General features: G+C 39.6%; 2 protein-coding genes across 7 annotated transcripts; one reads left to right on the plus strand and one right to left on the minus strand.

Moving 5' to 3' along the window:
- Positions 1–2,877: 2,877 nt before the first annotated feature.
- LOC147227746 (protein RD3) lies at positions 2,878–5,014 on the plus strand. The gene is made up of 3 exons (XM_086158289.1): positions 2,878–3,084; positions 3,646–3,950; positions 4,441–5,014. The coding sequence occupies exons 1-3, from the start codon at positions 3,079–3,081 to the stop codon at positions 4,808–4,810; spliced, it is 681 nt and encodes a 226-aa protein (XP_086014415.1). The 5' UTR covers positions 2,878–3,078; the 3' UTR covers positions 4,811–5,014.
- Positions 5,015–5,147: 133 nt separating this feature from the next.
- stx5a (syntaxin 5A) lies at positions 5,148–12,230 on the minus strand. Of its 6 annotated transcripts, none has more exons than XM_086158283.1 (12): positions 12,125–12,230; positions 11,434–11,573; positions 10,688–10,758; positions 10,315–10,370; positions 10,148–10,218; positions 9,914–10,030; positions 9,556–9,612; positions 9,110–9,191; positions 7,911–7,997; positions 7,658–7,761; positions 7,304–7,425; positions 5,148–6,722 (listed from the first exon to the last, which is right to left on the minus strand). In XM_086158283.1, exons 2-12 carry the CDS (start codon positions 11,494–11,496, stop codon positions 6,563–6,565), a joined length of 990 nt encoding a protein of 329 aa, XP_086014409.1. In that variant the 5' UTR covers positions 11,497–11,573; positions 12,125–12,230; the 3' UTR covers positions 5,148–6,562. The 6 variants fall into 6 exon arrangements, with proteins under 6 accessions (XP_086014409.1, XP_086014408.1, XP_086014410.1 ...); XM_086158282.1 differs by having other exon boundaries at positions 11,434–11,655; positions 12,125–12,228; XM_086158284.1 differs by having other exon boundaries at positions 11,434–11,714; positions 12,125–12,217.
- Between the last annotated feature and the right edge of the window lie 1,707 nt (positions 12,231–13,937).

Genomic DNA, 13,937 nt, shown 5'->3' on the forward strand with positions numbered 1-13,937 from the left:
CAAGGATCCCTATTTGAGTCTACTTGAGTACCGCAATACACCCATTGACAATTTCAAATCACCAGCCCAGCTGCTGATGAGCCGACGCCTGAACTCAATTCTGCCATGCACCTCTCACCAGCTAAAACCAAAAGCGGTGAGCCACAAAGCTACTCATAGCATCAGAGCCTCTCGCCAAATTTACCAAAAGAAATATTATGATAGATCCTCAAAGCCACTCTCAGCTCTTCATCCAGGACAAATGATTAGCTTTCGGGACAATGGACGTTGGAAACCAGCTGTTGTTGTTAGTACAGCAGACAGTGCCAGATCATACAACATCCAAACACCAGACGGAGTTCAATACAGGAGAAATCGTGGCCACCTGATGGACTCTAAGGAAACCGTTCCCACTGGTGACCACTCTGAAGCTCAACATGCACCAGAAGGGACTAACCGTAATTCAAAGTCACCACCTGCTCTCAACTACCGCACTCATTCTGGACGTGAGGTCAAACATTTAGATCATTTAGTCATTTAGATCTATAACCTTGTCTATGCTTACCCTATCTTTTCAGTCCATTTGTATATTTGTTTGATGCTGCATTCAGTCCACTTTTACAATTACTATTACTGCTATTTGGTTCCGTCGTCAGCTTTACCATACAGACTTGGTGCGTCCTCTAAAAGAAGGGGGATGTAATATTCCATGGGAATATGTTGCTGCCTTAATGTTGATGCCTTAATGTTGATGCCTCGATGTTGATGCCTTAATGTTGATGCCTTGATGTTGATGCCTTAATGTTGATCCCTTAATGTTGATCCCATGATGTTGATGCTTTAATGTTGACGATACATATACTATATAAGCGGTATCATCCAACCGATACTTCTCTTCTTCTTCTTCTTATTCTTATTCTCACTCTGGAATATGCTCTGCCATTAAAGCAAACACCCGTTCTAACGTCCCACTGATCATTCTTGTACACACGGTATATTTCTCGAACCGAGAAACATTACAATTACTTTACCACTGTGGCCATATGATTGTCCAAGAAACGTCCCTCAGCCCAACTTCACAACTTGCTGGCAACTAGCGAGCATTTCCCAGGACACCAGAGTGGAGCCAAACATTTTTTACAGTGGCTTTCAAGAAAAAATGTTCAGTTGCACATTTTTGTTCTAAGTGGCTAATATTTTAAATGATATAAAACATATGAAGGAGCTGTCAATCAGCTGCAATATTAGGGGCGGCCGTTAGAATATGTGGGCCGTGCTTTATCCGACGATGTTTGGTGCAAGGCCAATCAGAGGCTAAAATGAAGTTTTAAAAAGGATTCGAAAACCGATAAGCAATCAATGCAGTGTTTAATCACTTTTTATATGGGGTTCTTTCTCACTCAAGCTGGCCAACAGCTACTTCATTCAGACTACACAAGTGGTGATTGTAATAGTGACGCCTCGGGGTTATAAAACCATGTATTCATTTTTTTTTTTTTCTTTTTTGCCAGACTGACAGAGACATTTTCTTTATTGTTCCAGCATAATGAAAGAGTACTGTGATTAAATTTCCAATGTGGGCATCATAGCCCATATCAGAATCAAAACAAACCCTGAGGATACAGCCTGAAATGAGCTACTTCTTCCCTGGTGTCCTCGGTGCCCCCCCCGCTATGTTACTGCGATTATATGGGATATATTATATCCTCCATCACTGCGGCAGTTGCTCTATTTAGCTGCTAATATAGTATCTTGATTTGTCCTCTCTTATCTTTTCAAGCACTTTGTAACGGTCTTGTTTTCTTTGTGTTGCCCTTCCCTTCCCTCCCACCGGGAGGGCAGTTGAATGAAATGCAGTTCGGCCACATTGCACTTCACACCAAGCAGGTGATCATGTACCTGTTACCTGTGCACTATTACATTTATTATTTACTGATCAGTTATGTTAAAAGTGTGTGAATCATTTTAAAACACTTATATATATATATATATATATATATATATATATATATATATATATATATATATATATATGAAAACACTTACACTTACTTAATAGAGGCCGTCCTGATATTTTTATTTGATTAACAAATTTTTTTACTGCCTGCTTTAGTTCGAGAGAGGAGCAACTGTGCGGCCCATAGCAAGGGGTTTCGGTGTACCATACTCTCCCTGAACGTACGTCCAGTAATTGGCTTTAGTAACAAATGATAAACAAGTCAATGCTAGTCTGCAGTTGAAACGTGGAGTGGCATGTAGGTACAAGTGTAGGCAGGCACCTTTAATTAGATTATAATAGCCTTTACATTTGCGTCTTCCAGGTAGCTCTGGATTTGAATGTAATCTGGGATTTGGTGGTTCAGTGCTGAGTGGCGTGGAAAGGCACAAACAATAATTTGCAGGCACAATACTTGCAACATCATAGGCTACCTCATCAGACAGGCTGCTAACACCCGATAGTTTATACGTGCCGATGAACGAGATTATCAGTTATGTAATGCTTGATCATAACAGTCTGGTAACCACAGATGTGCCGGAAAGACGAGTAAACTATCCAGTTTTGGAGAGCGAAATTTTCATTGTTCAAATGGCAGGATCTAATCTGATCAAGGAACTATTTCATACACATGTGTATGGCAAAAAAAAAAAAAAAAAATCTTGTTTTGATTGATTGTATAATTGTTTAATTTGAGAATTTAAGATTAAAACTTTCAAAATGTTAAGAAATAAACATTACTTGTACAAAAAAAAATTATGAAAATGCTCCACCTTACATCAGCCACACATTTATAGCAAAGACTCCACCTGCACATACGCTCGAGTCATGGAAGGGTTAAGCTTAGCCATTCTTTATTAATACAGGATTACATTCATTCTCAATCCCAAACTAACACACACTCTCCATGAGCTCCTGCCTGTACACCTACTGTCTGCCAGGGACCATTGAAGGTAGCAAGGCAGGCAGGTAGGTGTGCCAGCTGAGGAGTTTTGACTTTTACAAGCTCATGGAGGCCTCTTTTCCGTCTGGCTGTTAGCTTTTAACAAATAGCACGTGTATCTTTGAAGATTAGACAACTGTATCTTTGCAAAGTCAGTTTTATGAAGGTAAGTCAATTATTAAGATTTTCCTTGGCTGACATCTTGTTAGCAGAAGACAATACATAGAGCTAAAAAAAAACAAAGCTGCTTTTTCCACACTTTTCTACTTTACAGTATACAATTTTCATTGTATTGCTTAAACCAACTTCATATCATGACAAATCCTACATAAAGGTAATAAAGTGAAGATGCCTCTTTTTTTTTTCACTTTTGTATATTAATCACTAAGTAAGTATTCACGATAAAAGATTGGTTATTTTTTTCTGGACAATTAATCCATATTGTTTCTGCTGTTGAATATCACTCCAGGGTCATGTGTCCATGTTTTCTATTTGAAAATAATGTGTAATAATGTTTACATATTCTGGATTTTTTTCTAAAAAGGAGGGAGAACAATGTTGAATTTTAAGATATATATTTTGTAATCATTTCTGGTGTACAATATTTTTTACACGTAATATTCTCCTTGATGAATGTGTGAAAAGGATCTTTAAAATTATGTCTGAGTGCATAGAATCCAGGCTTTTGGCTCATGCTTTTGTCACCGATTCTGGGCTACTGCTACAGATGTTTCCTTGGTCAGCTGTCTTCTCCCTGGAGCCCAAAGTGCCTGGCCAGCGAACCACAGAAGAGCTAGTGACCAACACACTGATGCTGGAGCTGGGGGCCATGGTAAAGCGCACTGAACGCATCCGTTTAGAACGCGCAACAGAGGGTCGCCGCCGCCGCAGCTCCTCTTCAACGGTCGACTATAGCTGGCTGGCCAACACATCGAACCCGCAGCCCTACGAGTTGACCCCTAATGACCTGCTGGATCTGCAGGACCTCTGTGCCAAAATCCCTCCAGCACAGTGTGGCCCTGTGATAGTCAGGTGAGACAGACATTAACAGACAGAAATTAACTCAATTTACAGATAGAAATACACCTGACATGGTTTGCTGTCTTGGGCAAGGCTAATTTACTATCAATAACCCAAACATGCACTTTTCTGTCTAACGTAAGCTTGTAAAGTGATTATTTACACCTAACATAAATGATACTGAAGGTCAAAGGTTACAGCCGTTCATGACTAACAGAAGACAGTTCTTAGTATAACATATTAGACTTTTCTCAAGATAAAAGCTGGTTCTCTTCTATTATGGTTTTAAACAACTAAAGATCCCATAATTTATAGCATGATTAATCCCAGCAGAAGTGTACAATTTGGATTCTAGGTCCCTACTAGCGGATCCAATATGGCTACAACTGCATGTTGTCCTCCTTGTTGCATGTGTTACCTTGTTTCTTTTTTTGTGTCTGGGCTTTTGATTTGACATGTTTTCGCTCATGAAATTCCTCATCAGTTGTTCCTTCTACTGCAGGTTTCGGAGGCTGGTGTCTCAAATGGAGCCTGAAGTTCCCGAGGTCCCAAGGCTCTTTCGCTCAGTGCTGCGCAACTGCGTTGATGAGACAACCGCGGGAGAAGAGTTTCAGATACATGACGTGTTTGAGAAGCAGCGGCGCAGCAAGAGCCTCTCCTTTGTCACTTTTCGCACCAAATTCCGAACGGGATATTTCTTGAAGGGAAGTAACGTGACAGGCTCCAGAGGGAATCTGCAGCAGCAGGTGGATTGGTCTGATGAAGAGGAAGATGGGGAGGGGGAGGAAGAAGCGATCAGGGACAGATTGAGGAAGGGAAGAAGTAAGAGCATGCCAGAGATTACTCCTTTTGAGCAAAGTGCCCAAGGATAAAAGAAGGGAAGAGGGCTTATGTGTGTGTTGGGGAAGGGGGGCGGGGGGGCAAGGAAGAATAACAAGCAGGGACACGGATCAGCAAACTGAAAGGCATTTTGGGCTAAACACAGGCAGTATAACTGAGCAAACTCAACTGCTTCTCTTTTATTTTCAAATCATTCAGTATTGATGAATGGCAGGGGCAAATCATAAATATGAACTATCTCTTTAATAAAACGTTATGCAATAGGCAGGACAGCCAAACACAGGAGTCATCTGAGGACGCACATCTGTCGTTTGGGCTCAGTTAGCAGGTGTTTCTCATAGCGAATTCATAAAGCAAATCTTTGAAATATGAAGATGACTTTTTTTATTGGGAATATGAACGGATGTCAGGAAATACAGTTCTGTCATGATCGGTATTAATAAAACAGCTTTTCACAAACATGTTTGTCTGACCCATCTGATAAAAAAAGGTTTCTTGGATTGACCCCAGTTGCATCGAGCTCTTCTGAATATATCTTTATTTTCAGTTAAATCTTCCTGAACTTTCATAATTGGATGGAAAAAAAGACCAGAAGATCTCTGAAGTATATCTTTCGAATACTAAACATCCCCGCTTAGTCTCACCGCCCTGCATGGCTAATTATATCATTGCTGACTAATCCTCTTACGCCAGGAACATCTCAGCCATTAATGCCAGCAACTCCATTATTTTTTAATAAGCACTTTTATCAATACATCATTAACTCTATTTGCACTTTGTACACTGAAGTCAAGGCATTTGGCTAGGAGAAAAAAAAAAAAAAAAAAGGAAAAATAGGAAGAACCCCTTCTTCTTTATACGTGGTGGCATTTAAAAACGATATGTACAAGTGAAGTACTTTGTAATACCATATCAATACTTCCAGGAAATCTGGAAGTGTCACTCAACAACCAGCCCCCTTCATTAGCACTGATATCAAACCTGGAGCCTTTTCACATACGTGACTGACCTGCGATAGATTTACACTTTCAATATTTCATGCTTCCCACTGGCTCAGAAAGGCGGTCCAAACAGTCCTTTTAGTTGGCGCTATGTGATCGCTAGAACTATTTTTTACAGCGTGTTCATGAATCTGTAAAGTTGCCTTCAACTGTCAATATCCTGCAGCCCGGAACCCTTCTTCATATACACCCTAACGTTTTCTTAAAACTATTTGGCAAGTGAACAGAAGATATATAACATCAAAGGAAAATGGGAGGGAGAGCAACATCTTGTCATCATGCTCTGAACAATGTTAGGATAAAATCTATGACTTTAAATTATTAGGGGGAAGCACATCAGTTTTGTACTTTAGCTTTGAAATAATAATTAAACTTTTGTGTTAGTCAGGAATGAATAAGACAAAAACAATCTAAATTAAAAAGACAGTTTGCAAAATCAAACCATTAAATTATATCCATCTTGATTAAATGTTTATGTATAGTTGGCTCAAATATGATACAGTCTGCATTCCACTCTTTTACAAAATGGGGATCTAAGATAACTTATGCTTGTCATTTGGACTAATCTTACAATGCACTGTCGAATTAGAATCAAAAGTCTGTTTGGTTCTTGAGATGGACACCCAAGTCTGTGTTTTCTGAGGATCCCAAAGTCTTTGTCAAAATGTCGCTTTTGATAAGAGAAGACTGTCCTTCAAAAATGTTGTCCAAAAATGTCCTCTGAGTTTGCCACAGTTTGACTTCCCCTCATTGGTTTTTCCCCTTTCACTCAGCCAATCCTCTTTATGCAAAGAAGACGACAAAGATGATGAAGAAGATGACGAGGACAAGAAATATCTTGATCATAAGCCAGCGGTTGGAGGAGACTGACTGAAAGTATTTGAGGATCTCTGTATGGGCTGCCTCCACGTTTAGCTGTGTGTCTTCCACATTGGCATCGATCCTAGGAGGAAAAACAAGAGGGACTACTGAGATGGGGACTTTTGCAAACAGATTACTTCATTTATTTATTTACTTTTTTCTAAGTGAACACAAATCATAATTAAACAACATGGAAAACACAAAGGCTTCAAATTTCTGAACCCCCCTACCGCAACCCCCTGATTTAGACAAGAGACAGACATTAAATATAGAAATGCACTGGAACACATACAAAGTGCGTCAAGTTATCAGGTGGGGATTACTGATATATAATGCTATGGGCACAAAAACAAAAAAAAAAAAGAAAAAATACTAGAAATCAGCAACATGGAAATGGGTGTATGATAAGGATGTAAATGATGCTTAAAAATATTTTAAAAACAAGCTGAAGAACTGAAACTGCTCCCCTTTCTTTCTTTACACAAAGTGTTAGGGGGTGGCTCTAAAAGTGAGTTTTACTGTGACCAGACTGTGCTGATCTGGGCCAAATTTCAATTTCTGCATTAACAACATGTGAAATGTCACCTATCACACGCACTATTACCACCTTTTCTCATTTTTGTTACCTGACTGTCAGATATTCTCCGTGTAATTTCATCTTACCTTTGGATGGTCTCTTCCTGCTCTTTGACCATGTGTGCCAGCTGCTGAAATATTGAGCCCAGTTCTACAATGGTGCTTTCAATGTTCTGCATGGTGTCTGCACGGCTCTGAATATAGGAGTCCTAGAATGACAAAGCAGGACAGATTTAAAGTGGGAGTATAAGAATTATATATTTTTTCAGTCACATCAGGACAAACTCCAAACAGCTTGTGGTTAATATAGTTGAAATTTACCGCAATTTGTGTTCTTTTCACCAGTTTGTGATCCCGGATGAAATTAAATGGATCTAATATAACATTAGCCTGCTACAAAAATAGAAATCAACAATAGAACATCAGACACTAAAAACATACCTGCTCATCAATGAGCTGGAGCTGTAGGGGATTAGTCTGAGAGTCCATGTCAATGGCCACGTCTCCCATACTCCTGGATTCATCCTGCATCAGGACAGAACTCTCTGAGGAGACAACAAGCAAAATCCCCGAAAGATGTTCAACAAGACCAGAAGAAAGTCCTCAACAATGGAGGCCAAAAGCAGAAAGAACAGCGGGCAAATACAGCAGCTAGTTATACCAGCTTGGAGGGTCAAACATTCCAGGGAAATACCTTTTAAATTTGAGGTTGTAAAGCCCTGGTAGTCATTGCGCAGCTCACGACCTGCATGCGGCTCCTGGGACCCTTTTTTGCGGCTCCCTAAAATATTTTTTGATTTTTACATTACAGAGGACCAAATACAGTAATAATCATTCACATGGATTTTGAGCAGTTCCCTTTTACAACAGCTTGGATCTGCTGGTTAAGAATCTCTGTACATCCTGCGCATGTTTTGGTCAAATTTCAAGCAATATGCAAAATCTATAAGAAATACATGACATTAAAAAAATATGTAACTCATCCGTCAAAATTCTTCTTCTAATGCTGACTTAAATAAGTCTCTTGAAAGTACCATTATCATATTAAGTAAAGTATACCGGATAAGCCAGTGAAGTTTTTACTTCGGATGAACTTGTCTACTCCCAATAATGCTGATTATCATTCACATTTAGAGTTCCAACCTTTTAACTCTAAATTTACACAGACACTTTATACCTAGCCAATTTTATTTCAAGATTTACAGTAAGCATATTACTTGATATTTGACCAACAAAGCTGAACTATATGCAATCAAGCATTTTGGCCAGAATGAATGCTTGCACAGGAATTACAGGGTCTCTGGTAAAACTCTGTTTAGCAGGTTTTTGCCTAACACATGGTATCGTGAGCAGAAGCCTGACTTTACATTATCACTCAAAAACCATTATAAATATAAAATGAAGGCTTGTTCACTCTATTAATTTGTACATACAAGCACATTTTTTTCCAGAAAAGAACAGAAGAGCCATAGCCAATGTTTTTACTTACATAAAATGGAAGTGAGAATGTGACCGATAGATTTGAAAGGACTTGGCATGAGCAATGAGTAAGACTTTGAAAACCACAATGAAAACAGGATGTAAAGAAAGAAAATGTAGCACACTTTCTACCCCATTCTTCAACAGCTTTATTTTCTTGATAATGAGGAAGCGCATGTGCTGCCTGCTGATGGTTCATCTGCGCTCGTATTACATAACTTTTTCACACACTATGAAAGTGGCTAAGGACAAACGTTCCCTCAAATCTAGCCACATAGAGTGAACATGCCCTTAGTAGGGTACCACCTCCAGTGTTACCCCGTTTGTGCCAGAAGTTTGTGAGACCCTTACGGACAACGAGCAATTACGTCCGACGGGGGTAATTGTGGGAAATTGAAATATGAACCAACTTACTGAAGTTATTGGCCATCAGAGGAGAAGTTGAGACTGGTGGCTGGGAGAACTGCTCTCTCCTGCTCCGCTGCTGCTTCAGGTTCTGGTGGCACAGAAATAAATGTTAATGAAGAAGAATATCACTAAAATAAAAGTGGATGTCTGTATAGTGAAGCAGGTTTGCTATGAAAGAAAAGCAACTCAAGGTTCCACAAGGGATTTTCAGTATCATGATAATGGTTCACTTTTTCGCAGGCAGTGGTGACTTATGCCTGAAACAAATCCAACTAGTATGGATAGAATTAAGTTTGTCATGGAAATTAGGCCATTGAAGCTTTGTACATATTTACCAGTTTGAATAACAATTTTATATTCATATTCTTTCCTTGATCCAATCGTTGCTGTTCATTTTGTTCTTCGAGTCAGTTTTCATTGTTTGAAATAATTCAAGAATTCAAATGACTCACCTCTGTTCTGACTTCAAGGACAGATTTGAAGTCATTGGACATTGAGGCCAGTTTAGACTGCAGACAGTGAAGGATACAGTGACGTTAACAACCTGTTTGACCAATAGCCAAGTGAATCTGTTAACTTTTGTATAACACAAAAATAAAACCCTTACATTTATTGTCCGATTGACAAAATATTTCCATTTATGCTACTTATAATACACCTCTTTATAGTAAATCATATTTTTCCCATGCAACAGATTTTTATCAAAAGTTGAAAAGACTCGGAAAAGTGCTTTGTTTTTTAATAAGAAGAATTCTGCCCCCAATTAGACATACATTTAAAAGTTGTAATGTTGTATTGTGTTTTTCATACCTGCAATGACACCACAATGGTGTTAGAGTGAGTTTGGATGTGTTTTCCACCTGGAGCTCCACGGGACCTGACCAGATCTTGCAGCTGTGCAATCTGTTTGTTTAGACTGTTGATGTCCTGAACACAGACAGATAAAAAATTCGGCTTATAATTCACGTTTACAAAATTGTCACTTGACGGGACATGCCTGATACTTTCTAGATATATCTCTCACACCCAAACATTTCAACTCACTTGTTTAATTATGTATGTTAGCTCTTCTATCTCCACTGCCTTGTCATCAAATAGAGATTTTCTCTTTGCCACTGCAAAAATAAAAGTAATGCCATGAATTTGCAGGACACTTTTTTGGAGACAGAAATTGAAAACATTTCAATTTATGCATAAATAGTGACACATACAAAATGTGAGTTTTTCCAGTTTGGCAAATGTATTACTCAGGTCCTTTCCAATTCTCCTGCAAGAAAAATGATACATACACAAAAAGATTTGTAAAATGACTTTCATCATTAACATTTTTACACAAAAACCCAGAAATAGGTTTCTTAATAATACAGTTGAATTAAGATGTTTAACGTAATCTTTGTCTACTATACACTGACTATGAGAAGCTGTGGACATATATACTGTACTACAGTTTGTAAATTATATCAGCAGTAACAATTGGACAGGATTGTCATGTCAGAATGCAAGTTACTAAAGATTACACATAATGATAAAACAAATTGATATCAGCATAGATCTTAAAACATCCTGTGTAAACAGCAAACTTACTTAGCCATGACAGTGAAGTCACTGCGCTGCCTGAGTGCACTGAGAGCTGGTTTACTGGGTTGGACTCCATTCTGAAGGGAATGTGAAAATGGAGAAGTTTTAGTGTCAGTAAGAGGATTAAAGATACACTACACATTCAGTCTAAAATTGACTGTTACTAGGTCATTAATTCATTTTTTTTTCTTCAAATTTTAGTGACCTTTCAAACATTAAAGGCTGGCAATATATTAGTAAATAGTGCACTGCTATTGACTGTTTTCTATTTTTTTTCTATAAACTATTAAACTATTACTGATATTGTTTTCACAAGAAGAGGAAAGAAGAAGAGATAGTTAACGATGGTTTGCATGCGTCTTTATGTGACGCAGATTTGCAAAGTAGCTGTGATGTTTTTTCACTATTCTTGTTGACTAGTTGCAACCTAAATCAAAACATTACTTACAAATATCATTATTTAGTGCGGTGAAAATGGTAAGAAATTTACCATGGATTTTGACAACTAGAAAGAAACTTTAAGAATTCTGTTTCTTTCTCACTCTACATATAATCAAATATCTACAGAGAACTTTGTCAGCATCTTAGTCATCCAGATCATGGTCAATTCTTGTCAAACTACGAATATAGATCTTGTAACGATCTGTGATACAAAAAAGGTTAAAATAAAAGCGACTAGTGATAGCGAACGACAACGTGTGAGGTGAACCTCTTTTTCGGCAAAGACAAAAGCCGTCCATGTCCCATCTCACCTGTCTGCCCTGGAGAGACTTGCAAGCTGACTGGAACTCGAGAGTCCGATCACGACACGTCATTTTGATGTCGGTAAACGATCCACACCAAACCGACTAGAAGCCACCTGGACCGACTGCGTCCTCCTTTCGAAATGGAACTGGACGATAATTAGCTATCAGTTAGCCGGCAAACTCACAACCAAGGTGGTGTATTCTTCACAGGTGTATATACAGTCATGTCTGAGGATGGAGAAGACACACATCGCGTTGGATTTCGGCGGAGGGACCGTCACTTTAAACTAAATAGGAAAAATATTTCTTGTCAAACAGGTAGCAAATACTAAGCCAGTAAACGTAGCGGCTAGCTAGCAGCCAGTTTCGGAGACAACACGACAGCACAGAAGGGTTATACCTTAAATGACAGCTGCCACGTTATCAAATACACATAAATACGTAGCTCGTTTTGAACTCCTTTTCCGAACCCAATTTTATTCTAGATTTGGGGCAGGTAGAGTATACGAAGGCCGTCCATCACGTCACACAGCTGATCTCAGCCTGACCGGCTAACCACAAGCTAACGTTAGCCAGAAAAAGACAATCGGGGTTTCGGTTTGGTTTCCTCTGGTCTATTCCCTAGACATTCGACCGGACCGTCCCGCCCTACGTCGATTCATACGATAGGAATGGAAATCAACCAGTTCCGACTTACTTGACTTGATATTACTCCATATTCCCAAAGCTCTTGGGTTTTCTGGCAAAAACTAATCGACCCAGGAGTTAAAGTTTCGATCCGGGTCATTTCCGGCATTGACGTCACTGCCACGTCTACTTTAGTTGACTTGAACACGACCGTAATTCCTTGCTGTTACATCATATAACCACCAGGGGTCGCCAAACTTCAAGTAAATAGTTTGACATTCGCAGCATCGCATCAAGGCGAAATTGTTTGACACTAAGACTTTAGGAACGGAGAATCATCAAGTCTCGGCCATTTTAACTGCAATTTTCTAAATCTCTATTGACCAGTTGACTTCTTCATGCTGCAAAAGGAATAGCATCTATTCCAATATCTGAATTATCGACAAATCGAAAGGACCGTCTAGTTTTAAGATTGAGGTGTCGATTATTTTGCTCTTTGGAATCCTTGTCTGGATCAATCTGTTGGGTCCTGAGGAAAGTGCAAATCACATTTGATTTGCCCAAGCACTGTTTGCACAAGGAAATATTATTGGAATCTTCTTCTCCTTTCAGCTTTTCCCTTCATTGGTCGCCACAGCAAATCAACCTTCTCATTTGAACCGTATTCTCTGTATCCTCCTCTCTCAAACCAAACAACTTGATATGCCACATGCCTGCCTATTTATTTTTATTTTGATAAAAAACTGTATGTGCTCTGAGAGCGGAGATCTTATCGGAAAATTTCAGTGTGCCTGCACAATGACAATTAAAATCTTGATTTATATCCTCTCTCACTAAGTCCATAAATCTTCTCTCTGGTCTTCCTCTAAACCTCTTGCCTGGTCGCTCCCATTCCAGCATCCGTCTACCAATATACAGTATTCAATGTCCCTCCTCTGTACATGACCCAACCATCTCAGTCTGGCTTCTCTGACCCTCTCTCCAAAACATCTAACGTGTGCTGTTACCCTGATAGACCCTGGTCACTGACAAAGAGAACCGTAGTATCTTCAGCTCTGCCTCCTGTCTTTTCGTCATTATTTCTGTTTCTAGGCCAAAAAGCATCGCTGATCTCACCACTGTCTTGTACACCTTTCCTTTCATTCTGACTGATAGTCTTCTATCGCACAGTACCCCTAACGCTTTTCTCCACCCATTCCAACCTGCTTTAACCCGTCTCTTCACCTCTTGTCCACACTCTCCGTTGCCCTGGACTGTTGACCCCAGGTACCTGGAATCCTCCAACTTCTTGATCTCCACTCCCTGTAGCCTCACCGTTCCACCCGTGTTCCTCTCATTCACAAACATATACTCTGTCTTACCGGGACTAATCTTCATTTCTCGCCTTTCCAGAGCGTACCTCTGCCTCTCTAGTTTCCCCTAAACCTGTTCTCTGCTCTCACTACAGATCCCAATGTCATCTGTGAGCGTCATGGTCCATAGAGATTCCTGTCTATCCTCATCTGTCAGCCTGTCCATCATCACTGCAGACAAGAAGGGGCTCAGAGCCTCTTCTCCCTGATGGAGTCCCACTTCTACCTTGAACTTCTTTGTTACCCCTACAGCACACCTCACCACTGTCTCACAGCTAGCATACATGTCCTGCACCACTGCCTCTCCGAGGCACTTCCATACCTCCATAGGTATTTCATCAGGACCAACTGCCTTTCCACTCTTCATTCTTTTCAATGCTTTCCTCACTTCATTTGTACAAATCCCTGCTACTTTGTGATCTACAATAGTAACCTCTTCTACTCTTGCCCTGCTCTCATTTTCCTCATTCATCACCTCTTCAAGGTACTCTTTCCAACCTCCCATCACTCTTCTAGTATCAGTCAATCCAT

Source organism: Fistularia commersonii, chromosome 13, assembly GCF_037954325.1.
Source record: "Fistularia commersonii isolate RoL2024-O1a breed Wild chromosome 13, RoL_Fcom_v1.0, whole genome shotgun sequence".
Lineage (NCBI taxonomy): Eukaryota > Metazoa > Chordata > Actinopteri > Syngnathiformes > Fistulariidae > Fistularia > Fistularia commersonii.